The following is a 26046-nucleotide window of genomic DNA, read 5'->3' as shown; positions in this document are numbered from 1 at the left end:
AAATTATATCTCAAAAAATAAAATATGAAAATAAATATGCAAGATTCTTAATAACAACATTTATCAAAATTTGATCAACTGATGCTTTCAACTATAGTATATCTTACTCTAAAATTCAAATAAATTAAATTTTTATATTAAATTTTCATGTAACGAATACATATGTGGAACTATAGCTGCTCGTCATCCCTATCTGTAGCAGAAATTTACGTACGCATTGGCGGCTCAACACGGTATTCGGTGCGAGCGGCGGCAATACGGCGCTTCTCAAACAATCTTTGCGATATCCTCGTTTCAAATTACATTAAAATAATATTTTTAAACCCAATCCAAACATTATCACGATTACGTAATTATATAATCAATTTTAAGTTGTATCATATTTTATATATTGTTAAAAATGACAAAATGAATGACATAGAAATTTTTGCCGGCAAAAACGGCCGTTATCAGAGCGTGAAGACGCCGACCGCCGCTTCGCTTCCTCATAGATTACGAGAAAATTTACTGTAAATATTTAAAAGAATATTATAATACTCATTAAAATGCTTATAAAATAAAATTATTTTTCTTTTATTATATTTTACATTATTTCAAATTATATATACAATATTTTAAATAAATAAATGAAATAAAATAATATCATTGATAGGATATATGGGCGGCTAGGACGTCATTGACGCCGTCAGCGGTGACTGCAACGGCGATGCTGACGGCCTGCTACAAAAGAGACTGCGATAAACTCCGGGCGCAGTCTTTCTTGCTTATACGTGCGGTTACAACATGGTCTATTTATACTTAAAATTTAAGTTGCAATTTCTTAAGATTTCAGATATCGTATTGATGCAAAAATGTGTAGCAAAAGTGTTTATTATATTCTTATTATCATTAGAAACAATATTATATATTTACACTACACTTTTTATGCTTCAAATTTAAGTTGCAATTTTTGAAAACTTTATATAATATCGTGCTGATATAAAAATACGCGGCAAAAGTGTTTATTATATTAAAAATAATATTTTATATTTATACCACACCTTTTATTAATCATTAATTTGTATATCCATATTTTTTATCTCAATGTACATTATTTTTAAATATTTATTATTTAGTAGATTTCCATTTCGCTTACAAAATATATATATATATATGTACATAGATATTTCAAATTATACTATGTATTATACATTTAATATAAGAAAGCAAGAAATGGAGTATGTAAGTATCATAATTTCTTAATTATATTTATATTCCAACTTTTATGTTTCATTTGTGATTAATGATTACGATATGACCTCGTGGTATGTATCAACTTGAATTTAAGAAGTTCATCACTCTCGTAATACTATAATTTGCATAATAAGTATTGCAGAATGAAGACAAAATCATATTGATATCAAATTTTAATTCTTCTTTAATATTATTAAAAATTGTATGTATCAAACTAAATTAAAATTACAAACTTTCAACTTGTAAAAATGTTTAATTTACTATTTCCTACAATTTAGCAATATGAAGTTGTCTAATATAAAATAAAAAATAAAAGGAAAAGAAACATATGAATGATACTTATAGTTATTAAGCTAACATTAATATTTTTCTTTCAAAGTTTATACTCTTCTTACACATTGTTTTCTCTTCATATATGTATATAAATCTATTTATTTCTTTCACATAAGAATATACTATAAATAAGAATTAATTAAACAATTTTATTATATAATTTTTATAAATGTACAAGTATAATTAATAAAGCTTTTTTTAATACTAGAAAACCATGCGAGCAAGTGTCATTATTGTATTGGCTTTCGCCACTGGGATTGTTGTAGCCACATCTAGAAATCATAATTATTCGCATTTCGTAAAACATCATGCAAGACCACGAGTAATTCGAGGCTTTAAACCTGAATATATGTCTACGGCATATGGTTTCGGGAAAAGGCAAAGTACTATCGATGTTCCAAAACTCAATAAACAGGAACGAATTTTATCAACACTTTTACGCTATTTTCCACAAGGGTACATACATGTTTTAATAATTTAATTCTGTTAAATTATTCCCGTATATCAACAATTAATAAGAAAGATGCAAGTGTAATTTAATAAAATAATGAGCAATCAAATTTTTTGATATAGTTAATACGATATAAATATTTTAATTTCAGAATTCCCGTAGATTGGTTACTTCAACAATTGAAAACGAATCCAACTTTTGCTACGAAATTAACACAAGCGTTAATGGATGAACGTACTGATTTTACATCAATGATAGATCGCTCTAATCCAGAAAGAATAACTTGGCTATATTAAATCTTTTATGTATGATCAAATGATATACACAATACCTAGCTATACCTTCTAGTTTAATAAATCTGCGATATTTAAAAAACTCTTTTGTTGTTATTAACACATTAGTTTCCTAAAATAATGCATATAATAAAAGTAATTATTACTAAATAATGTATCTTTAATATATGTACTATACTACTTTTAAATATCAATATACGATATTCTCTTCTGAAGAATTTAACAGATGTAATTTATAAACTAAAATGTGATTGATTAAGTTCTGACAACCTATTATTTTATACGTTAATAATCGATGGAATTCTTTAAAGTAAATAGAATTTCAAGCTTATACTGTTAGAGAAATATGCAATTTTTAGCCATTAAAAACATCGAAAATGTAGATTGTAATCATAAAACTAACGTATTGTTAAATCAGTGTTGCCAACTATAAATTCTTAAAAATAAGCGGAGGAACAAAAGATATACATATATATATATATATATATGTAGTTTCAGGGTGTGACTATCTATCTTAAGAATAATCAATGGTTTACAGCCCAGAAGGGCTTCGGTTTCTACGTTTCACGGACATTTTCCTTTGTGCATGTTTTTCCTGTTGTAGTTTTTGCGATAGAAAAATTGATTCGAGACGCAGATACATTTAATTTTGGAATAGAATTAATCTGAAAAAGAATAAAACGGGAGCAGAAGTGAAATCTTGAATACGCAATATCTAAGTGACGCCGGCCAGCTTAAGCCTTGGAGTCTTAAAATCTCCAAAGGCCCACAGGCATACACGAGACTAAGGTAAGAGTCCCATGAGACATTCTCAACAATAATATATATATATATATATATTTTTATAAATGATACATGAAATTCCGTGACATCTTTTGTTCAAAGTTCTACAGATTGGTACGCAGTAATATTTAATAATATTACAATGTTAACCTCAAATATTCATAAAAATCTTTCAATAAACTGGGAGTCAGTATAGTCAGTCAATAACTAATAACATATCATGAAAGAATTGTGAAATTTAAACCCTTTTTAATGTGATTGGAAATTTTTGTTTTAATGCACATTAATCTTAATTCTCTGCATTATTTTGTATATGATAATAATTCACAAAACATTCAAAAGTATATGTGTTATATACAGTATATATAGTTCTATATTAATGTACAGCTTTACTGCATTGATGTAGGACTAAATTTCAAATATTATTTTATTTATAATTTACAAATTACAAACATTTTATATTACTGACATATATATATATATTTCATATTATATATTCATAATTACTAGGTATTACATTTAACACCAAAATCTGTAATAGATTTGTTGTGCAAAATTTTCTTTTTATTGTTTTTTAATATGGTTTTGAATTCTAGTTTAAACAAATTTTAAAAACGACTTCTCATGTATTAAGCTCTAAAAATAAATATATTGGTATAAATATGAATTAATACTGCGTGGTTGCTTTATATAATAATAGTTTATAAAATATGACATTGACATCAGTTAATAAACTCTGATTCAGCTTTTAAATATTATTACTTCAATCTGTAAATGCATTAGTGATATACTATTGAATTTTGGTGTATGTTTGCAAATATTAAATATTTTTATTTTATAGTATTCGTAGACAATTACTTTATAGTTAAAGAATTTATGTTTATAAACATGGTTTTAGTTTTAATTAATTTCTCGCTCTCATATTTGTAACATCTTTATTATTATCATCAAATCTATAAATTATATTAATTTTCTTATTATTAATGACAGTCTGCTATACATTTATATTACATTTATATTATTTTGTATATAAACTATAAATGACATGATAGAAAGTTAAATGATTTTTGTTCTATATAGTTTCACTTACGTATGATGATAAATGTACAAATACTTTAGTTTCTCTTTTCCTAAATTTTTCCTCTTCCCTTTGTTCTTTCTTTCTCCATGCCCAAAAGACATTCTTACAGGTTGAAAGTCCGTTCGTTATAGTTTCTAGTGCAGTACAAAACGGTTTGCGGTTTACCGGTATTTCTTAGTTTGTGTTGTGTTCGAGTTGAAAGTTTAAAACGTAAAATAAAAAGTTCGGGCAAGAAATCCTGAAAATTAACAGTATGTATTGTAAATGTGAAAAAGTTCAGTTTATGTATAAAGTACAAAAGTTGTTAGTAAAAAAAAGTTATCAACGTGATATAAAAAGTATGTTCGACACAGTATGGATTGCTCGCGTTGTGCCTTCAAGAGCAAGTACTGCACAGGCTCTTATTGATACAGGTAAGCCCTGTGATGCTACTGATGCAGATTTTTCAGTGCTACATTTGGTCGGTTCGGCTAAAAAATTCACTTCTCAAGTAAGGGGAATTAACAATTTGTTTAAGCAGTGGTCCCATTTTTTGTCAAATCATTATTGTATATGTTATAAAAAAGAATAACTTTTTTACAGGTTAGAATAGTTCATCATGTCAGACTCTGGTTCAGAAAGTTCCTCTTCGGAGGGTTATGATGGAAGGAGAGATCGTGTTGCATCTGCTGACAATGTGGCATCACCAAACTTCTCACACCATTCATCTGTATCTGGACGTAAATCTAGAGCAAGTTCTATATCTTCAAGAGAGAAGTCACCTGGATCTATTATATCAGAAAGAGATTTAAAATCCCCAAGATATACACCAATATCTCCAAAATCTCAAAGATCTGGTTTAGCATCTCCTAGTGAAGTGGGTTCTCCAAGATCAACTCGTAGTTTATCAAAATCACCACCTGCCTCACCAAAATCATATCATTCAGGAAACAATTCTTTGGATTCACCAAGAACTGATCGCAGTTTGTCTCATTCTCCTATGCAAGATGAGAGATCATGCCCATCTAGTCCCCATCATTCTAAATCTTTACATCTTGAAGATACAGAACCTAAACAATTTGAACTGGAAGTAGATGCACAAAGATCTGGAGACAATTCCCTTAAATCTTATTCCTATAAAAATAGTGAATCGAGACAAAGTTCACCAAAATCACCAAGGTCTGGACGTAGCTCAGCAAAATCATTAATGTCTGGAAGAAGTTCTCCAAAATCAGGTCCAGAATCTCCTATGGATGATCAAGAGTCAGAAAAGCATTCTCCACCTCATTCTCCACCACAACATACAAAAACTTCATTTAATGAATTGGACGGGGAACAAATTTCAGATGGAGATATCGAAGATGAACCTGAATCAATAACTAAATCAAAACCCACTCCAATTACACATGGTGAAGATTTATCAGATGTTTCTGATCTAGAAAGTATAGATGGAGTTGATGGTACTATTGAACATGAATCAATAATAAAAGAAAATCAACAAAATGAAGAGAAACGTATGAGTAATGATAAAATAGAAAAAGAAGATAAACATGCACCAGTTGGATTAACAGAGGAAAGCGAACAACTAGATTTTGAAGCTGATGGTCAATGGAAAGATGAACGTGATGAAGGTAAATAATTCAAAAATTATTATAATTTAAAATAAATATTGTTAAAAATTAAAAACTATTTTTAGGTGAAGTAGAAGGACCAATTATTAAAGAAAGTAAAGACAAAGATGATAAAGATGGAAAAGACAAAGATAAAGATAAATTAAAATCAAAAGAAGGTGGTGATGCTAATGACAAGGAAGAGGGAGAAGAGGATGGGGAAAAAGTAGAATCAGAATTAGAAGAAGGAGAGCTTAGTGATGGTGATGATGTTCGACCAGAAGAAACAGAACCAAGACCTGTTTGTCGCTTTTATAACCGAGGACAATGCACATGGGGAGTTAGTTGTAGATTTTTACATCCAGGTGTAACTGACAAGGGAAACTATACAATGTTTGACATGGTACGACCAATGGCATATCCACCACATGCAGCTACTCCACACGAATTTAGGCCGCATATTGAAAGGCCAAATATGGTGCGACCATTACCTGGATATGGAGCACCATCACATACACCAAAAGTAGAAGATCTTCCTGCTGAATCTGCATGGGAACGTGGATTACGACATGCTAAAGAAGTAAGTTTTTATTTCATACTTCGTAAGGTATCCTATTTGAAACAAACTACATCATTTTTGTAAGCTTCCTTATTTCCTGTAGCTAAATTTTGAATAACCACAAGTGTACTTTTTACGAATTTCTAAATTTTAAGCATACAGAAGATTTACATTTTCTTTAATACATTTTTATGACTTCTGAGACTAAGTTTCCATGACAAAAAAAAAAATAATTTATAAATGTAAGAAGGACATTACTATATTGAGAACTCAGAAAAAAGTGATATTAAGAAAATTATTGTTTTCACAGTTCTTCCCATTTTTTGACTCAGTAGCCTTGAAGAAAGATCTTGGTTGGTTTAGCTTACAGAAAACTAAAATTAAACTAAACAAAAAACTAAACTAAAATTAAAACTATTGCTTATTGTCTCTTGTTCTTGCATATCTCTGTCCCCTTCTTCCTTTCTCTATCCAACATCCTCAGCCATTCTGTCCCTCCTTTTGAATTCTTATTGCTTAAAATCTCAATTCTTACACTTCGTTTCCAATTTCAATCCCACGTCATATTGTTTCACTACCGTGGAAAAAATACTTTTGAGTAAAATGCTTTACAAAATAAACGGAAGTTTTATATGTTATACGATATTTTTATAAGAAATATTTCTATTCTTATCTACTTTTTTACACAGATGATGCGCAAAGCAAATAAACGCAAGGAATCAGATATGGACTTCGAAGAAAAGAAGATGAATTTAAGTTTAGGACAAGATGAATTAGATAGAGAAGCAGGATATTATGTAAGAGCAGCTAGTCCAGAACCACCTGTTGAAAGATGGCCTCCTAGAGAAGCACCTAGAAGAATACCACCACCAAGGCTTACACCAGAAAGATATATTGATGATCCTGATACTTATTATGCACCACCAGCAGCACCACCAGAATATTATAGGTAATATTTATTATTAAAGTCAAAAAGCAAATTAGAAGTATTTGTTATGTATTTTTCAAATTTTTAAGGCAAATATTCGAATACCGCTTTTTCTTTCAAGGAGAGTACATTATAAAGCAGACTCTCGAGTCACTGCTGAATATAGGGAACGTATCGATTATCACGCAATTCCTCGTGGAACACCTCATTCTGTTTCTCCACCACCACATACTAGAGAAAGAGAGAGAGAAAGAGAACGTGAGCGTGAACGCGACAGGGAACGAGAATATTATGAGAAATATGAGAAAAAACATAAACGTCCATCAAGGGAAGTCATAGTAGAACGTATTCCACCGACGAAACCTTGGCGAGAGGAAGAACCACCACCAGAAGAAAGAAGTAGAGGAGATGAGTGGGCAGATCCTTGGATGCGCCGGAAATCTCCAAGTACGATACGTCGAAATACATCATCTCGACGATCACGAAGACAGTCGTATTCTTCAGGTTCTTCGTATACGTCCACAAGGTAACATTTATTTTTAATTATAGAAATAATATAAAGGCTATAATTTTTATGTTATTAAACATACATTACAAAATTATTTAAATTATAATCCAATTTTTTAATTTTTTTTAATGTTTACACGTGAAAAATCCGTACAAACGTACTGTATGCTGTTTTTAGCTCTAGCCGTAGCTCAAGCCGCTCTAGCTACAGTTCTTACGACTCCCTATCCAGGTCCCGATCACCATCCCCTCCTTCTAGAACCCGTGGTGCTGGCAAGGGGAAAGCAGTGGTGACATCGCCACCTCCTAATCCGCCAACGGTTGCAGCTGCCGCACCTCCGCGTGGTGCCATGTTAATGAATCCACCCGCCCCTTCTCCTCGTCCACCTAAAGGTTCTATTTCCCCTACAACTGGTACGCTTCACCGACGTGCTGGTCTCAATCCACCTGCACCGAGTCCGCTTTCTTCCCATCAACGTCATCACGAAAAGGCAAGAGACAAAGCAGCGATAGCTGCGGCTGCAGTAGCTAAAGTTATTAAAAGTCGATCTCGATCGAGGTAAAAGTATAAAAATTATATTTCATTACTGTAATAAAATTTAGACTTTTGAGATCTTATATCGATAAAAACAACAAGATACAGGATGTGTATTACTAATATAAAAAAATATGTTTTTAGGTCATCACACAGTAGTTCAGGTTCAGAAAGCAGCGGTAGCAGTACTGATTCTAGCGAGTCAAGTTATTCCTCTTCTTCCAGTGAAACACGTCGAAGGAAAGGCTCGACTCCACCAGTAACGCGAAAGGATTCCAAGGGTATTGATGCCTTAAAACTTAGTGGTACTAAACAACAAATCAAGCTTACATTAAAGCCACCAAACAATACTACAACAGTTAAAAAAGTTGACCGATCTACTTTAATGGCTGGAAAGAAAAGAGGTTTAGAATCACCACCGTTAATTGATAGTAAAGCAAGCGTTGCTGCAGCTGCAGCTAAAGCAGCAAAGAAAGCTAGTTCACGACGAGAAGAATTATTAAAGCAACTCAAAGCCGTGGAAGATGCAATTGCGCGTAAGAGATCAAAAGTTTAATAACGCAGTATACATTATTTGTCATTTTGTATACATACATACATAGACACAAATATTTCTTAGATATATATAATTAGCTGCTATAAAGTAACATGCGATATGAAAATAAAATGAAAAATTCATATCAGGGCAAAAGCATTTCTAATTTCGCAAATTTTTCTAATCACAATGTCAATATTTAACTTCTTTTTTTCATCAGCATGTAAACCAACATACAATGTTAAATATAGTACTGTGTCATTATAACTTCTTCATTATTGAAAATTTAAAAACTATTTGTGCTTGTACGTGTACACACGTACACATATGCCTGTACGCGAATGTTTATGTAAAGACAAGCCATACTTTGTTTCTAAGAATTAAATGATCAGAGTGATTCTTATAAGTAGGGTAAAAATAAACAAGATATCGTTTTAAACTGCCAAATACACGTAAATAAAAACAAACGTGTAATTTATTTGTATATGAATGAAAGATTCTGTTGAAATATACAATATATCTATGATCATAGCAGACCTAATATTTTTTAATATATACAAATTTCGTGATATTAAACGACAATAAAATGTCGCGCCAGTATAAATATTCTATAATTATATATATTATATATTATCTATATTCTATATATATAGATAATATATATTATATATATTATCTATATTCTTTTTTTATCTTACAATAAATTAAGTTCATTATTGTCACTTTATCATTAAAATATGGTTTTGTTATACATAAATTTATTAGACAAATTTGGCGATATAAAAGCTTGTTTTAAAGAAAAGTATTCTTTCTTGTAAGTTCCATTAGAATAATGTACAGCAATTTTCTTCAAATTTATAATGTAAATATAATAATGATAATACACATAAAGTTTGAATAATAAAATACATATGATGGTTTATTACAAACATTTTATCAATAAGACAAACAATAGTTTAGTAAATACAAATTACAAAATAAGATCACAAAACATGTCTATAACAGTAATTATGTATACTGCATAACAATGTCCTAATTAATTTAACAGTCCATGAGGAGGTAAAAAAAATTATTTTATTTAATATTTCATATATAAATTAGTAAATTACATAACTGGTTTCTATTTTAAAAAGAAAATAGCAGCTTTAATTTGACAAAACCACACCAATAATAAATACAATTTATCCAAAGTTCAAAGTATGTACATTAAAATGCTATATATACAAGACTCAGAGAATATCATTTTACTAGCATTTTCTTCCATCAGATAAATTTAAACTCTATAACTATTAAATATCTGCACAAATTAAAAGAGGTAAAACTATTATAGAAATATGTTAAATAAATGTAAGCATCTCAGGATACTACATTTTTACATTCAATCTACATATATGTAAAAAGGTGATATAAACGTATCAGAAATGTCCAATTCTATTGATAAATGTGAAAGCTAGAGAATTATTTGATCATTTTTATGTCTTGGAAGCAGATATCTCCGAATCTGATTGCCTATTAGTACCAATTGTGTCGATATTATCCTGACTTGGGCGGATAGGAAATCCCATAAATCTGTTGGTACCATTCAGCGTACTACGTCTCGATCTGATCGAACAATTGTCATGGGTTTTTGTTTCATTGTACTTAAATAAACCATCACCGGGCGCGGGCAATGAGTTTTTTGGAGACTTAAACCACCATTGATAGGTAACATACCATGTTAAAATAGCGGCTACACCTCCAAGAAATTTTTCTATCATAATATGATAATAGAGCATTGTAGATATCAACATAGTATCCCAAAGTAATTGTTGCAGTGTCATTGCAACGAAGAGACCTCTCAAATAAGGGGTAAGCGCTTTATGTGCCTTCTTTAAAAATTCCAAATCGGAATCAGAAAGATTTCGAAGTGGTCCGATATTGGGCTCGTTTGGTGTAACTCGCGAATGTTCTTCGCGCATAATTAAATCCTTTATACCCTCCCAGCCGACTAACGAAGAGCCTTCCTCGGCTAAAATCAAGCTTGAATATATAAGAATAAATGTATGTCCGGATATATCAAAACCACTCCAAAATTTACCAGATTGGAGACATTTTGTTTTTGTCTGTAATTGTATATCCTTTGTGCTAAGGCATCGGCCATAATTTGTTTCGATATAATTAAACAATTTGATCCATAATAACCATGCAGTTGTGGCTAAACCCAATCTGGCAAGGTGTTTAAGTAAAACTGATCTACGACCACATCCAAGTGTGTGCGCGGTCAATGCAACCCATGGAACAGTTACGGTCAGTAACCATCCCCATCCCCACTTTACAAAATACTGGTTGAGAGCATTATCTGGACGCGAGAAATATGTTCTTGGCATGGTGATAAAATCTGCTACTAATGATACTACGAATATCGCGCCGCAATATATAGCTACCTTGAGCCTTGTATCGAATAGCAGAGACTTTTTGCAAACGTGTAGAAACATCGTTACAAGTATAAGACCTATAGAACTTGGGGCAGCCGTCGGCCGAGTTCCACCTCTGTCTTCTTGAGCCGAATTCGGACGAAAATTTAAACGACTCGACCTTAAATTACTTGGTGACGAGCCGAACATTGTAGAGCTACCTGGCGATGTGTGCATGCCTCTTCGTTTCCTCGTAGCCATCGTGCAATCAGTGCACAGAGGTTATCATACGTACGTTATTGATATTTATGATGTACATTACTACATGATAAATTAATTTTCCTTTCACACAATCAAGGTTAGTTTCTAGCTATTCCGTGACACGTTTCTTTCACATATAGTTAAAAATTCTTAATATACTTGATGTGCATGAATCAGTTGGATTACAGATTACAGATTATCAGTAGATATAGGATATTCGATACTCAAAATAGTGCTACGTAACTACGTATACTGTATATTTCTGACTAGACTGATTTGCTCTGTCATCCAATAGTCTTCCCCTCCCCTTCTCTGTACTTTGTACTTTTACTTGAAACGTTTTTATTAAGAATGAATATTCCATGTGCTCGTTTACCGATCGTTTTGAATATTTGCGCCATCGATCGCTACGATCGATGATAGATGAGTGGCTCACTGATATGGACCCACGTCTCACTGTAACTGATCTGATATGTATTATGTATACTACGGATACGAATTTGCCGTAACCACGGGCCATAAGCTAACTGAATTGCATACTGTTGAGGCAAATTGAAAGAAACTTTAGATGCCAGCGTCGCCTTCGTTCGATCTAAGTAATAACGGAATATAGCGCGATATTCCAAAAATGGAATTTATAAAGGATTAAAATAATAATGTAATGCAATAATATAGTATTATATTAGGTACGTAATATACTATAACACAAATAACAATATAATATGAATTGCTTAAAACCAAAAAAATTAATTAGATCAAATGAAAATGGTGTTAGTGAAATACATATATAAATGTAATATAAAAGCAACTGAAGTTCGCAAAAAGAAAATGGGGTTGTGCTTTTCCTTTTTCGGATAATTATTAAATGCATTTTCGGCCATGCGGTCAGCATAGCGCATATATATACAGGGTGGTTGGTAACTGGTGGTACAAGCGGAAAGGGGGTGATTCTACGCGAAAAAAGAAGTCAAAAATATAAAATAAAAATTTTTCGTTCGAGGCTTTGTTTTCGAGAAAATCGACTTTGAATTTTCGCTCGGTACGCGTGCACTTTATCGTGTCTCGTTATAACGGATCTCGCTGTAGATCGTTGTCCCGATTGACGTTATGTTGATAAACACTTCCGAAGTGTTTTCCTACCTATTAACTTATTATCCGACTTTTATCGCTATCCACTATCAGTACCTATTAGTCTACCATCATGTCTACATACAGCAATCGGGAATATATGGACATGATACTTTCGTTAGGTGCGTGTGGTGGTAACGCATCAGCCGCAGCTGATCATTACAGACACCGGTATCCCAATCGTCGACATCCTGATAGACGTGTTATTCAAAGAGCAGAACGAACCCTCGGCGAATTTGGTTCTTTTGAAAACAACTTACATGCTTATCATATCACCAGAGTACAAGGACTCATGCCTCATGATAAGATTTCGCGAAAGGCATTTTGTCATTGGTTGCTTCAACAGCATGCCAACGATGCAGAATTTCTGTTAAAAATTTTATGGACCGATGAAGCGAAATTTACAAGGGACGGCATGTTCAATGTCCATAACATGCATAATTGGCAAAATGAGAATCCTCACTCTATTCTTGAAACACATTTTCAAGTAAGATGGAACGTAAACGTCTGGGCTGGCATAATCGGACATCTAATTATTGGGCCATATTTTTTCGAAGGAAATGTAACGTCAGCAGCATATTTCGATTTCTTACAAAACAAACTACCGGAATTATTAGAAGACGTACCGCTTAGAACTAGAGGAAGTTTAATTTTTCAACAAGACGGTGCACCGCTACATTTTAGTCGTCATGTGAGAGATTTTTTAAACCAACATTACCAAGGCTGGATTGGTAGTGCTGGAACAATAGCTTGGCCACCACGCTCTCCTGACTTAACTCCACTTGACTTTTATTTATGGAGCCATATTAAATCAATTGTCTATTCTGAAGAAATCGCAAGTTGCGAGCAATTGAAAGAAAAGATTATTGTAGCCTTTCATACTTTAAAACAATCCAATACGTTAGAAAGTGTTCATAGAAATTTAATTAGAAGAGCAGAAGTATGTGTTCGGCAGAATGGGCAACATTTTCAGCAATTTTTGTAATAATAAACTTTATGATTACTTCATATTATTTCATTATGTATTCCTAATTTTCCGTTACGGTAAAAACAAACTTAAACTGCGATAATATTCATCGAGACAACGATCTTGTACCACCAGTTACCAACCACCCTGTATAAACATTTTATCTTTTATTAGATGATAAGAAAACTATGTACAAAATTAAAAGTTTTCTTAACTGCAAAAAAGATACGAGCGTCCGGAAGTATTTTATTTAATCTTAATTAAATTATGTGAGAATAAAAATCAGTATTCGTGTTGTCTTATTTATCTCATACCAACGAAATTGTATTTAAATATATGATATTCAGAACATTGTGGTCATATTTATGATTATTGTTTTTATATTTTATATCATTTTTGCAGCACGAAATATTACATACGTTATATGTATTAGGATATATAAAATTTCATTTTATTGAAAAACTATATTAAATGTTAAAATAAATATTAAATCAGCATTATATTAAAGTTAATATTACCTTAATCATAGATTGAGACATTATTTATGAAGGAAATAAAACTTTAAATGAATAAATCAAGGAACATAATATTGTGTCCTGCAATGATAAATAAATATAAATGTAACTAGAGGGAAATTTTTATTTACTATTCATCTTTCATAATACTACACTAAATAGCATTTATACGCAATAAGCTTCATTTTTTATAACAAAGAATTCACTCATAATGCAGAATAAATTTAGATAAAATACATTATTACTTTACATTATCAAATGATATTACAAAAGAAACTTTGTTATCTCTTTTAAAATTTTGTTAAACATATAAAATTTTTAATATATTCTCTCTAATAACATGCAATTATTTTTGCAAATTTTATATATTTGCTCATGTTTCTTGTATACAGCTTCTGCAAGGCACCATTGAATTCTTTTAAAATATGTGGACATTAACAATAATTGTTCATTATGAAAATGATCATTTAAAAATTATTTTATTTAATTAGGCGCCTATGAAAATCGTTGCTACATTACTACCAAGTGATGACTAGTTCTAATAAGTCTATAGCCAAATACCACTTATTAATGGTAGTGCTGTCATTTATTATAGTATAATTATTCACTTAAATATATTTACGAAACAAATATTTTTGTTTCGTTGTTAAAATGTTCATTAATAATTTTACACTGAAGAATTGAATGATCAATTTGTCTATAAACTAGCAATCATTAAATAAATCAAAGATTAAACACCCGTATATGGAAGATCCATTACAAGCGAATCTAATTTTACAACCTGTACTTTTGATGTCAGTACCTTTGTTGCTTCTATGTCATATGAAGACCAATAAGTTATTAATTCTGGAAATCCATCTTCACTAATATAATCAATTTTGATTGAACTAAAGCGTGCACGCAAACTCAAATTTGGTTGACAATTTGCGTTTCTGCATAATTGAATAATATCAGTTTGATTTGCATTTTTAACTTGTACATCTGTATAATTCACAAAAACAATCCATACTCTTTCTATTAGTCTTCTTTCTGTAACAATAGATACTTTTTCTGTACGTTCAGATGTTGAATTAGTCCATTGCCAAAATTTAATGGCAAATCCAAAAGTATAAGGTTTCCTGGATATATCCAGAAAAGCTGGTTTTGAGAAAAAAGAATTAGCACTAATATAATTCCATATTACTTCTGATTGATTTCCATGCTTTTGTAATTTTAGAGTTACACTAGCTGTACAAAATTCTTCAGGACATAATCCTTTATTTTCAATGGATAAGTAGTGATATGGTGTAGGCCCCCAGTTATTCTTTTCATTATTGTATTTTAAAGTCTTGAACGTGCTAAATGCCATTGCTTGTTTCATTATCAATTTTTTATACTCTGGTAATTTCATAGCATGTAATAAACCTTTAATAGTCATAGTTTTAATCATACCTGCAAATAAGAAAAGATAAATTACATATTACATAGATTACATACTGTCTTATTTTTCAGATAAGATATGTATTAAAATCTTCTGTGTGTTTATATATTTGTATATATAAAATTGTATATAATTATATATATCATTGTATATATAAAACGAAAAATATATTAATATTTCACTAATTTTATTTCATATAAATGCCTATAACAATTAACAAAATTTTATAATCAACATATCTGTCTCAATCATACATTATTAACAATTTTTTTTTCTTAATACCAAAACAAAATAAATATAATTATATATTTATACAAGAAAATAAAAATTTATCTTTTATAATCATAGTTGATTTTTTACTTACTTCTTCTACTACTATCATAGCAAATATAAGATACAGTATCATTAAAGACGTGATTATTTATATCAATGGACGAACAATTTTCAGGTGAATATCGCCCTAGAAGACGTCCAGTTCCACCAGATAAGAGAACAAGATTAGGCATATTTTTTGTTGCTACTTCTATACTCAAAAAATCTTCTATTTTGTCTGAATTAATATCTGGTAATATCAGAGGTAGTTTTTCATATGTATAAATTTTGGAACTCCAATGAATAGTGCCTGCAATAGGTTCGATACTAGCCAAAAGGCCTTGATCTCCAGCAACTATGCAATCTGGTTTTCCAGATCGATCAGTATCCACTGAAATACAATCAATTTCGGTAGGCGGTCTTTTCAATGAAACTAACCACAATGGTAAACCACTATTTGCTTGCATTGACATAATTCCTCCTCCTTCTGCAGATATTTGACCCTGATCATTTGTATCATTTCCTCTATATCGTTGTCCACGAACAAGAAATATCAAGTTTGATGGATTTCCATGAATGATGGAGATAGGACCATGTAATTCTAAAAATATTTAATTAGAATATTAAAATCTATTCGTATAATTTATACTAATAAATTATTTAATATTTTATGAATTTTTTATATGTATGATGCATAATATTTTATAAAAATATGTAACAATTTTTTATATGTGTATTAATAAAATAGTTTATTACATTAAACAATATTTACTAAATAATTAGTAACTTTGAAGAAATTAATTTAGAGAGATTGGAGCTTATTTATTGTTTCTGCAACAGTGAGTAAAATTTTATTCATACACTATACTTTTACAAACATTTAAGTAAACTTACCTATTCCTTGTAAAGTTTTATCCCAAGATATAGATGACTGAAGTTCATTTACTGAAGGACATACCATTGAATTATCACAAGGCAAAACGTATAGAAATATAACTATTGTTACAACACATAATAATATAGAAGCAACCAAACAAAATCGTCATAAGGGTGACATATCGTGTCTTTTCCACAAATCATTTTGGTCAATGCCTTCAACTACCATTATAGGTACATCATCTCTATAATATTTAAGCATATTTTGACCATTTTTTGTGCGATTTGCTAAATTCCTTGTTTCATCCAATGGATAATATATTCCATTCTCATGAATAGTAGTTGATTGCTAGAATTTTTATATTCATTATATATTTTTTAGTTTATTCATTATATATCATTATATATCTTATTTATTTTATATATCTTATTATTTATAAAATTTATATTAAAATTATAATTGGTTATCTTTATTTAATACACATTGTCGTGCTTTATATACATTACATAGCAATTTTGTCTTTTTTATTATAAATAAAATTACAGTTATATTATAAAAGATTACTAATAAAAACTGAATGAAACTAAAGATCTTTAAATATAGTATAGTATTTCAATAAGTAGTTACCAAATTGATGCAATATATCCTGAAGATTAAATAAATGAAGAAAATTTATATAAACCCATATCCAAAAATTATTTATTACAGAGTTATAAAAAATAAAAGAATCATTATCCATTGATTAAAGTTCGATAATGTTTCTTAGTTTTATAGTTCTGTACAATTGTTTTTTAGCGATTATAATGACTAACAATTTTTAAGACAACCATTTGTTTATCGTGAACTATGAAACAGAGAACTTACTTAATGAATAAAGATTCTTTTATTCTTTATAGCTGTGTAATAAACGATTATATGGGTTCCTAGATTCCTAGACCTTTTTCATCTATTTGACCTCAAAAATACATCAACCTATTGAGACACCCTGTACGTATAGATTTTTACACCAATTACTTATACTTCTAATTTATATTATAAATAAAAAGAAAATATTGTTCGCATGATTTCAACTTACCAGTTGTGTATCATCAACATGATCTTTAGGAATTTCATTTGGTTGGGCCAAACAATCATCTTCATCCTCAGTATCGGTGTTACTTATATTTTGCGGTAATGGGGTATAACCTTTTCCACCGTGATGATCAGACATGTTAAATCTGTATAAAGCACTATAAATTGAAATTTAATAGAATATTTTTATGTGTATAGATAAATATATGCGTATTTTATGTATTTATTTTATCCTAACACCATTGAACATAAAGTATTGATAAAGAATGAACAAAGTAAAATTCAGAATCAATATATTACATTACTGTTACGGAGTACCAATAGTTAAATGTGACGGTACTTGATCGTATTCAATATTTTTGTATTCGATACATTCGCGCGGCAAATTTATAACAAGAGACGAAAGTTATTCATATAGCTGGAATATAGAAATAAAAAGATAAATATTTTTGTGATTCACGTAGTTGTAACAAGTCATACCCTTTTTTTGTAATTAAAGTTGGAAAAAACATTAGAGGAAAAAGATGAATGATTTAAAACGGACTATATATATACGGTTTTCGCAAGTACAACAATACATATAATTTCGAATATTAATTAATAGTACTAAACAAATACTTTCGTCTCAATAATCAAATAACTTAATCAGGACTTAAGAAGACCTCCTACCTTGATTTGAATTTAGTCCTGCTGATGGCACTACTTGGACGGTAAAACGTTATTATGACTCTTCCTTATCATCTTCTTCGAGAATCTTTTTTGTTTGATAACATCTTTTTTATTAATTTATTATTAATAATAAGAGAACATATAATTCTGCACTTTTGTCATTACTCAATCACTTTTTGATAAATTCTTATGATGGAACTGGGAAATGTCTAGTTTATGATTGCAAAAAATTTAAGTCTCTTTGCAAACTAATTTGGAAACTTGATTAATAAATTCCATACTACTATCGTTATACATTATTACATAAAATACGTTGACGTTTAAACTGTAATTGTTACAATAAAATTAAAACAGTATTTTTGTACTTTCGTATATATTCCAAAAAAAGAGAAAAGATAGAAATTTTACTAAAATATTTTTATGTCTAGTATAATTATCTTAATATACGTATTCGTGATAGAACAATGTGAATACAAGGTTTAATGACATAAAAGATTAAAACACGAGATACAAGGAGTAATATCTCCAAGAAGTTTATTTTCTTGTACTACTACATAAATATATTATATATTTAAACTTAAGTCACTTTTAGTTAAGAATCTATAGTTATAATAACATATCTGTTATTTCACAAAATTTTCCATTTACATATATTTATTTTATATTATACTCTTCTATTAAATAAATATACTTGCATTTATCTATTTATCTATTATTGTTTGTTTTTAATTTTTATACACATATAAGTTACTTTAACATCCTATTTCCAATATTGAGACAATGTATAAACATCTAGTGATAAAAGAAAATACAAATATTTAATTAGAGTTAGGTACATAGTATAATTTGCTACAAAGTATATGTAAGCTAATCATGTAAAATATATGTAAACATTCAACTGGAAATGTAATGTAATCACACAACAATGTTACTAGTTGTGCCATATTGTTATTTTCTAAATAATCACACAAGCATAAGATTCATTTACTTGTACGAATTATTGGCACAATTTTAATTATAGTATAAAATAATTTGAAATAATATTTTGTATTTTACTCAGTATTTTAATTCAATCAAAACTTTCAAGCTCTGCACATTTTATATTTTACTTTATACATTAATTTTATTGATATGAAATAAGTAATAAAAATTAGTAAAATGATACTAATTGTGAAAAATTGTTACATTTCCATTTAATTTTTATTTGTAATAAAATTGAAGATATAAGAAATAAACTCTATCTTTTTTATACAAACTTCTATGTACAATTAAAATAAAGTAACATTCAGTGCCATGATATTCAATAATTATTGTATACAAAAGTATTTGAGACAATTCAACAAGAGAATAGTAATAACATATTTTATTTTATTTAGATTATATTCTTTGCAAATGTTTCATAGCTAATATAACAAAATATCATGATGGCATGGCACTGATTCTAATAAAAATGTTAAAATCTATTGTGATTTGTCATCAAAGGTTTTCAATATATGTATAGTTGATAACAATTAAAGAAATATTTTATATAACAATTAATAGTAGAATTACAGTTTTCTCAAATAAAATAAGCTGTCGAATACCATCTATTACCTCAAATTATATGCATGAAAAAACCTTTATGAGATTCACATCTAATACTACAATTACTAAATGCACAATAAGGATTTAAAAATATATAAATATATTGAGATCTGATTGATTTAAGTATGTATATCTAATCTTGAGTAAACATTTACATAAAATTTATGTATTAGTAAAGTCATTATTATATTAGAATTTATTAAAGAAAAACATTTAAAAAATATTTAATAAACGTCTCAAATATTTATAAGAAATTGGAAGTTTGTTTTCTATGAGATACAGTATGCTCAATGTTCTTTGGTCTAACTATTATGAAAGAAACATGTAGTCAAATTTCTATCATCATTACAGTTTAATAAAAATTTTTGGTAGAAAATGGACTGCTTGACGCGGAATGCAAAAGAACTACAAATGTTGCATGTTTCTTAGCTTCTAATTATAAAATAAATTTTATCGTTATATAATTCAATTTAGGATACTTTGCAACTAATATTGTTAATGTTATTTGTATAACATATGCATTGTCATTAATATTATTAATGCTGTTTGCGCAAACATTACGCAATATCAAAATAAATGTTAGAAATAATATTCCTAACACCTTTCACTATTTCAAAGTAATTGATTATTAATAATTACTGTTAATACTGGAACATCAATAGACATTCAATAAACCTCTGTTTTGTAAGGAATCTTTTAAAGTTTGAAACAGCTGCAGCTGCTGCTCTGGTTTTAAGTTATAAACCTGCAATAATAAAAGAATTTCATATATATAATTTCATATATGCAATATAACAATTAAATTTGCGAATAGATTTAGAAAACAAAAACATTATAAGTATATATTACATTTATATTTATAAAACTGATATATATTGGCAAGGTATATCTATAAAAACTTAAACTTGTTGATGAGAAATTTTTATGTTGTATATATATCTAATTCTATAAGATTATTTTTAATTATACCTATATTTAGCTGAAATATTGAAAAAATACTATGAAATATTAACTAAATCTACATAACAATAAATATATATAATTTTCTTAACTAAATTATTAAAGAAAATAATAAAAATGATTAAGAAATTATCATATTTACCTGCTGTAGAAGTTTTTGAGGTGAAGCAGTTTGGATAAATGAAGATATATAGACATTTACAAATGTTGCCATTAAATACTGACAGTCAAATCTATCCATTATTCCTCCATGACCAGGAATAACATCTCCAAAGTCCTACAGCAAACATATAAAATGAAGTTATTGCACAATTTGTTGCTACTAGAAAGAAAAAACGAGAAAAATGTAACTTAGCAAATTACCTTAATTTTGAATGCTCTCTTAAAACCACTAGCAAAAAAGCCTCCAAATGGTCCAATTACAGAACTAAATACTGACATTGATAATGAATGAAGTAAAAATGGATACAGAGTTATGGTGGACTTTCCACTAAACTATAAAAAAAGATTATGTCATTTATTTTTATAAAAATTATTATTTTTGATTGTATGAATATATTACCATTTTCCATGCAACTTGCAAACTATTAGGCAAAATATATTCTTGAGGTTGAAACAAAGAAGATGGTTCACAATCCATAGTCATTCGTCCTAAAGCCTCACTATATTCTATAGGACAAACAAAGTAACGATACTGACACATGATGTATGATACCTGAAATGTATTTTATGAAAATTTATACGTTTAAAAGATTTAATAATATGTAATATTTAATCTAAAAGTTTAAACATAAATTTACCAGTAAACCAAGTAAGACTGTCGAAATACCACCACCTATAAAACCTTCCCAAGTTTTTTTTGGTGATAATTTAATCAAAGGCGTTTTACCAAAGAAAAACCCAAACATATATGCCATTACATCATTTATCACTATCATACTAACTGGAACAATGAACCTATACCAAACAGTCACATATTACCATAGAATACAATTACTAAAATATAGAAAAGATATTAATTTACATAAACTTACCATATCAAGCCCTCAAAAATATTCTGAATTATAAGATAACTTTGAGTTACGACAATAAGTAGAGCAACATGAGTCCAAGCAAACAAGGAAAATTGTTTCATATAATACTTTTTTACAAGTGATAGTACGAACCATACAAAACCAACAATATATAGACAAAAGGAAATAAAACGATGATATGTAACAAGTACACGTAAATATTCCTGTAAATAAAAAATATTATAGATTTGTAATTTATATATGGTTATGAATAGAATTTTGAACTTTATGAACATATTAGTTTATAAATTATTCAAATCTAATTATATATATAGGTACTTTTCAATGTCATGTATTTAAGATAATATCGCATTAATATAAATTTAATACATAATTAAATTTCTGTGGGAAACCTCAAAAAAGGAACTAGAAGCCATATAAAGTATATAAAGATAATGCTTCAGAAAACTCTATTTATTGATTTTATGTCAATGCTAGATGTGTTCATAAAAATTGTAATTAAATTTAATGATACACTGATAAGCATCTTAAAGATATTAAGTTAAATTAAGTTTCATTAGATTGATATTATACTTACTGTACGGTTAATTACTACAGCAAAATAGTCCATTAAATTTTCTCCATAAAAGAAGTAATTGGAAGTAATTAAGAAATACCATGATAAAGATCTGAACCAAGGTAAACCATGAATTCTGTAAACTGCATACCCAATGTTAATGATCTCTTGGAAACATTTTACTTGAACAATTAATGTCTGGAAAAGAATGAAAAAACATACCTTGAAATTTTTAAATAAATATATATTTATAAAACTAGTATTGTAGACTTACTGTAGCCATCAGTGCTAATGGTCCAATATAAATAATACCACAAAATCCAACAATCATAAACAAGGTAAAAATACTCCTAATTACCCAATTCCTCCAGCTATAAAAATATTTTATTTTTTAAACCCGAACATTTATGTAAATGTTTTATATTAATATTCCAAACTAATATGTTGTTATTTAATACAGTTTGTTACGTATATATCAATCAAATTATTATTTTAAAAACTTTACCGATCGGATAAGCCAGAAAGAGCTGAATTCAATATGTGAGGAGTATGATCTGTTCCTTGTGGTATGGCTTTAGCCAATTCCTCAACTTCCAGCTTTGCATCATCTTCAGATTCCACATCTTCTTTCTACAAGACATATAAACCAAATTATTTGTTAATAATTCTGTGGGAAATATAATATTAATTAGAAAATATCTAAATTATTCACTTCACTGTGTAATTAAAATCAAAAATACTTTACTTCCAAAATAATTTTTGTAGTTATAACTATATCACTGTATAATAATTTTCACATTTTTGTGTTAGGAAAAATTATATTAAAAATTATGTCTCGAAAAACCATAGTTTTTAGCATTGGTTACTAGAAACAATCATATAAAAAAATATTTAATCTATGAAATGTATGTAATCCATATACAACACATATAAAGAATTATATCTTAATTTAATATCACTTATATAAAAGAGTAAAAGTAATATGATAGGACATATAAAATAAATGCTTCTATACATTTATGATGTATGAAAGTATTCTTTTTATCTCTTCTCTTACAGATCATATATTAAATCAAACTGAAATACCATTGTTTATTTCTTGAACTATACATTTTATTTCATCTATTTGTTTTTTTTTTTTTTAGAATATGCTACAAAAATGTAATTTGTATACAAATTTTCGTTTATAAATCTTACTTATTAATAGATTAATACAAGCATGATGCAATAAAAAAATTTCAACAAATATTTATATAGAATATAAAATAAAATAGATATAGCAAGTATTATAGTTATATAGATTGTAAAAATTATAACAGCGTATCAGTTTGGACCATGTGATTTAGTATTAGTAACTGTCATAGTTATTCAATTTAGTTTAATACATATATATCATGAAAGAGAAAGGTCAAATGGCAGTCAATCAGGCTTAATAATCGAAGACGTTGATCAAGTGGAAAAAGAAACTTATTACAATGCTACAACGAAACTTTCAAAAATAATAAATATGTATTTGTATTTACCTGATCATCACTGACATCGCGCGTTTCTGGCGATGTATCTCCGATTGTTCTTTTACGTATATCCGACATTTTTTACTACGTTTAAAGATTTATAATATACAGTACAGATACAAAAACTTAAAACAAAAAATAGCACTGTAACCACTGATTTATGCAATATAATTGCATATTTATGCGTTTAAATATTTAATTAGAAGGAGCGGATGTGACAGACACCGATCATACTTGCGCAAATCAAATTGACAGGTTAGCGCACGGTATAATCATCGTTGATATTCGGTTTATTTCGAGTCTCTTCGGAAAATCAATAATAAAAAAAACTACATGGGATCTAATGTTTGTTTATAATATCCTGTAGAAAAGCTATGTTCATATTGTATATCACCATTAAAAACAAAAAATGTATCTTTTTTGAATAATAATTTAATAAATAAATCGTAATATTGATTAGGTATGCTAGGCTTGTAGTATTTTGTTAGTTTTAACCATGGTCATATAAACAGGTCTGGAACCGAAAACCGAAAGCATAGACGAAGCCAAAACAATATGGCGATCAGAGTAGAGTGAATTCTGCGCATCTGCGAGATATTGCTATTTATTTGAATATTATAAAATTGATTAAGAATTTTTTTTTTATTCGGATCTTTTCCTATCATTAAAACAATTATATAATAAATCCAGGAAATAAAAGCTGTAGAACGAAATGCTACATATATTTTAAATTAAAAAAGAGAAAAATTAATAGTAAGAAAACATAAAAATTCTTATGGTACAAGAAATTATTATCATACTTATATTAAACATATTCTCTTAATAACAAATGCTGTTATATATGGAGCATTCATTGGTAGGAATATAAAATTTTTATACGCAAACGTGAAATTTTTAAATTACATTCAATTTAAGTGATTTAACTGCACTAATATGTACACTAGAATACATCACTCGTTTACTTTGATAGTGGCATAACCCAAAAAAAGTTAACTTTAGAGGAAAGAGGTTTTAAAATTTTCAAAGAAATCTTCGTGAATCATTTCAACGACACTATAAGGCTGTCTTAACACAAGATATGTCACTATTTACGAAAGCAGTACAACTTTCCACTTGTAACGTTACAAAACAACTGAAGTTAAGACAGTAAAATTAAAACTAAAGCCAGACTAATAGCGGCATAAGTAATAATTTTTCCCCCTGACGTAAAACCGATGGAATTATAATTTAAACGATAAAAATAGAAACACGATGTAGACCTTCTATATGATGTAGATCTACAATAAAAGCAAATATGAAACTTTTTGAGTTGTGCCATCATCAAAGTAGCGATACGTATATACATATATAAATGATACAATCGAATACAGTTTATGCATATTTTTAAACAAACATGAAAACTATATAATTTCTATTTCTATTTCGGAGTATTTAAACTACTTATACAATATACAGTCTTATAAACCAGCTTTAAAATGTTATTTTTTTATAGTTTAAAACGTACTTCATTTTTCTTATTTATAACATTTTATTCTTTTGTAATTTCATAGGCGACACGATGCAGTGCCTTTATTAATAGCTAAAGCTATTAAAAAATGGCTTCTTAAACATTCTTAAACATACTAGACGAGACACTTGATTAAAACTTTCAATCTATAAAATACATTCAACAAAACAAAAAAAATATTTCAGCATTTCATTATTAATAAATATCTAGAATTTGTATTGTGTACATTAAATATGTTTATATATATTCCTTCATACAATAAAGTTATATTTTTCGAATTTGAAGAGCAGATTCATATATTAAATTTTACGTGATACATATATAATTTATAAGACAAAATAAAAGTTTATAATTTCGCATGGGAATTATATTTTTAATATAAAAATAAATTTAAAGAAATTTAAATGTTTCCATTATATATTCGCTATTTCCGGTTAATCTCGATACATCA

At 28.6% G+C, this 26046-nt stretch overlaps 5 protein-coding genes across 14 annotated transcripts; 2 read left to right on the top strand and 3 right to left on the bottom strand.

Moving 5' to 3' along the window:
- The first annotated feature begins 1174 nt into the window (after positions 1 to 1174).
- LOC117209611 (allatotropin-like) lies at positions 1175 to 2392 on the top strand. Its single transcript, XM_033451819.1, has 3 exons — positions 1175 to 1221; positions 1775 to 2022; positions 2169 to 2392. The coding sequence occupies exons 1-3, from the start codon at positions 1180 to 1182 to the stop codon at positions 2311 to 2313; spliced, it is 435 nt and encodes a 144-aa protein (XP_033307710.1). The 5' UTR covers positions 1175 to 1179; the 3' UTR covers positions 2314 to 2392.
- Positions 2393 to 2857: 465 nt separating this feature from the next.
- Positions 2858 to 9276, top strand: LOC117209550 (zinc finger CCCH domain-containing protein 18-like). 8 transcript variants are annotated; one of them, XM_033451698.1, is made up of 8 exons: positions 2858 to 3099; positions 4588 to 4664; positions 4757 to 5784; positions 5850 to 6343; positions 7012 to 7271; positions 7372 to 7776; positions 7936 to 8316; positions 8437 to 9276. In XM_033451698.1, exons 3-8 carry the CDS (start codon positions 4773 to 4775, stop codon positions 8846 to 8848), a joined length of 2964 nt encoding a protein of 987 aa, XP_033307589.1. In that variant the 5' UTR covers positions 2858 to 3099; positions 4588 to 4664; positions 4757 to 4772; the 3' UTR covers positions 8849 to 9276. The 8 variants fall into 8 exon arrangements, with proteins under 8 accessions (XP_033307589.1, XP_033307588.1, XP_033307587.1 ...); XM_033451697.1 differs by lacking the exon at positions 4588 to 4664 and adding an exon at positions 4528 to 4587; XM_033451696.1 differs by having other exon boundaries at positions 4528 to 4664.
- Positions 9277 to 9719: 443 nt separating this feature from the next.
- LOC117209517 (fat storage-inducing transmembrane protein) lies at positions 9720 to 12023 on the bottom strand. Its single transcript, XM_033451647.1, has one exon. The coding sequence runs from the start codon at positions 11479 to 11481 to the stop codon at positions 10300 to 10302; it is 1182 nt and encodes a 393-aa protein (XP_033307538.1). The 5' UTR covers positions 11482 to 12023; the 3' UTR covers positions 9720 to 10299.
- A 2170-nt stretch (positions 12024 to 14193) lies between these two features.
- Positions 14194 to 18119, bottom strand: LOC117209516. The gene is given in 4 exon segments (XM_033451645.1): positions 14194 to 15522; positions 15876 to 16424; positions 16718 to 17048; positions 17776 to 18119. Coding segments are annotated over 4 exon segments (1716 nt in total). The 5' UTR covers positions 17911 to 18119; the 3' UTR covers positions 14194 to 14821.
- A 2016-nt stretch (positions 18120 to 20135) lies between these two features.
- LOC117209595 (phosphatidate cytidylyltransferase, photoreceptor-specific) lies at positions 20136 to 25154 on the bottom strand. Of its 3 annotated transcripts, none has more exons than XM_033451794.1 (11): positions 24992 to 25154; positions 24098 to 24602; positions 23080 to 23204; positions 22849 to 22945; positions 22596 to 22772; positions 22019 to 22221; positions 21785 to 21941; positions 21547 to 21699; positions 21348 to 21479; positions 21127 to 21261; positions 20680 to 20769 (listed from the first exon to the last, which is right to left on the bottom strand). In XM_033451794.1, the coding sequence occupies exons 2-11, from the start codon at positions 24164 to 24166 to the stop codon at positions 20680 to 20682; spliced, it is 1338 nt and encodes a 445-aa protein (XP_033307685.1). In that variant the 5' UTR covers positions 24167 to 24602; positions 24992 to 25154. The 3 variants fall into 3 exon arrangements, with proteins under 3 accessions (XP_033307687.1, XP_033307685.1, XP_033307686.1); XM_033451795.1 differs by having other exon boundaries at positions 24098 to 24449; XM_033451796.1 differs by lacking the exon at positions 24992 to 25154 and having other exon boundaries at positions 20136 to 20769; positions 24098 to 24166.
- Between the last annotated feature and the right edge of the window lie 892 nt (positions 25155 to 26046).

Source organism: Bombus bifarius, unplaced genomic scaffold (genome assembly GCF_011952205.1).
Source record: "Bombus bifarius isolate JDL3187 unplaced genomic scaffold, Bbif_JDL3187 scf7180000008178, whole genome shotgun sequence".
Lineage (NCBI taxonomy): Eukaryota > Metazoa > Arthropoda > Insecta > Hymenoptera > Apidae > Bombus > Bombus bifarius.
Note: the sequence above shows the minus strand (reverse complement) of the source record. Positions and strands in the feature narration are given on the sequence as shown.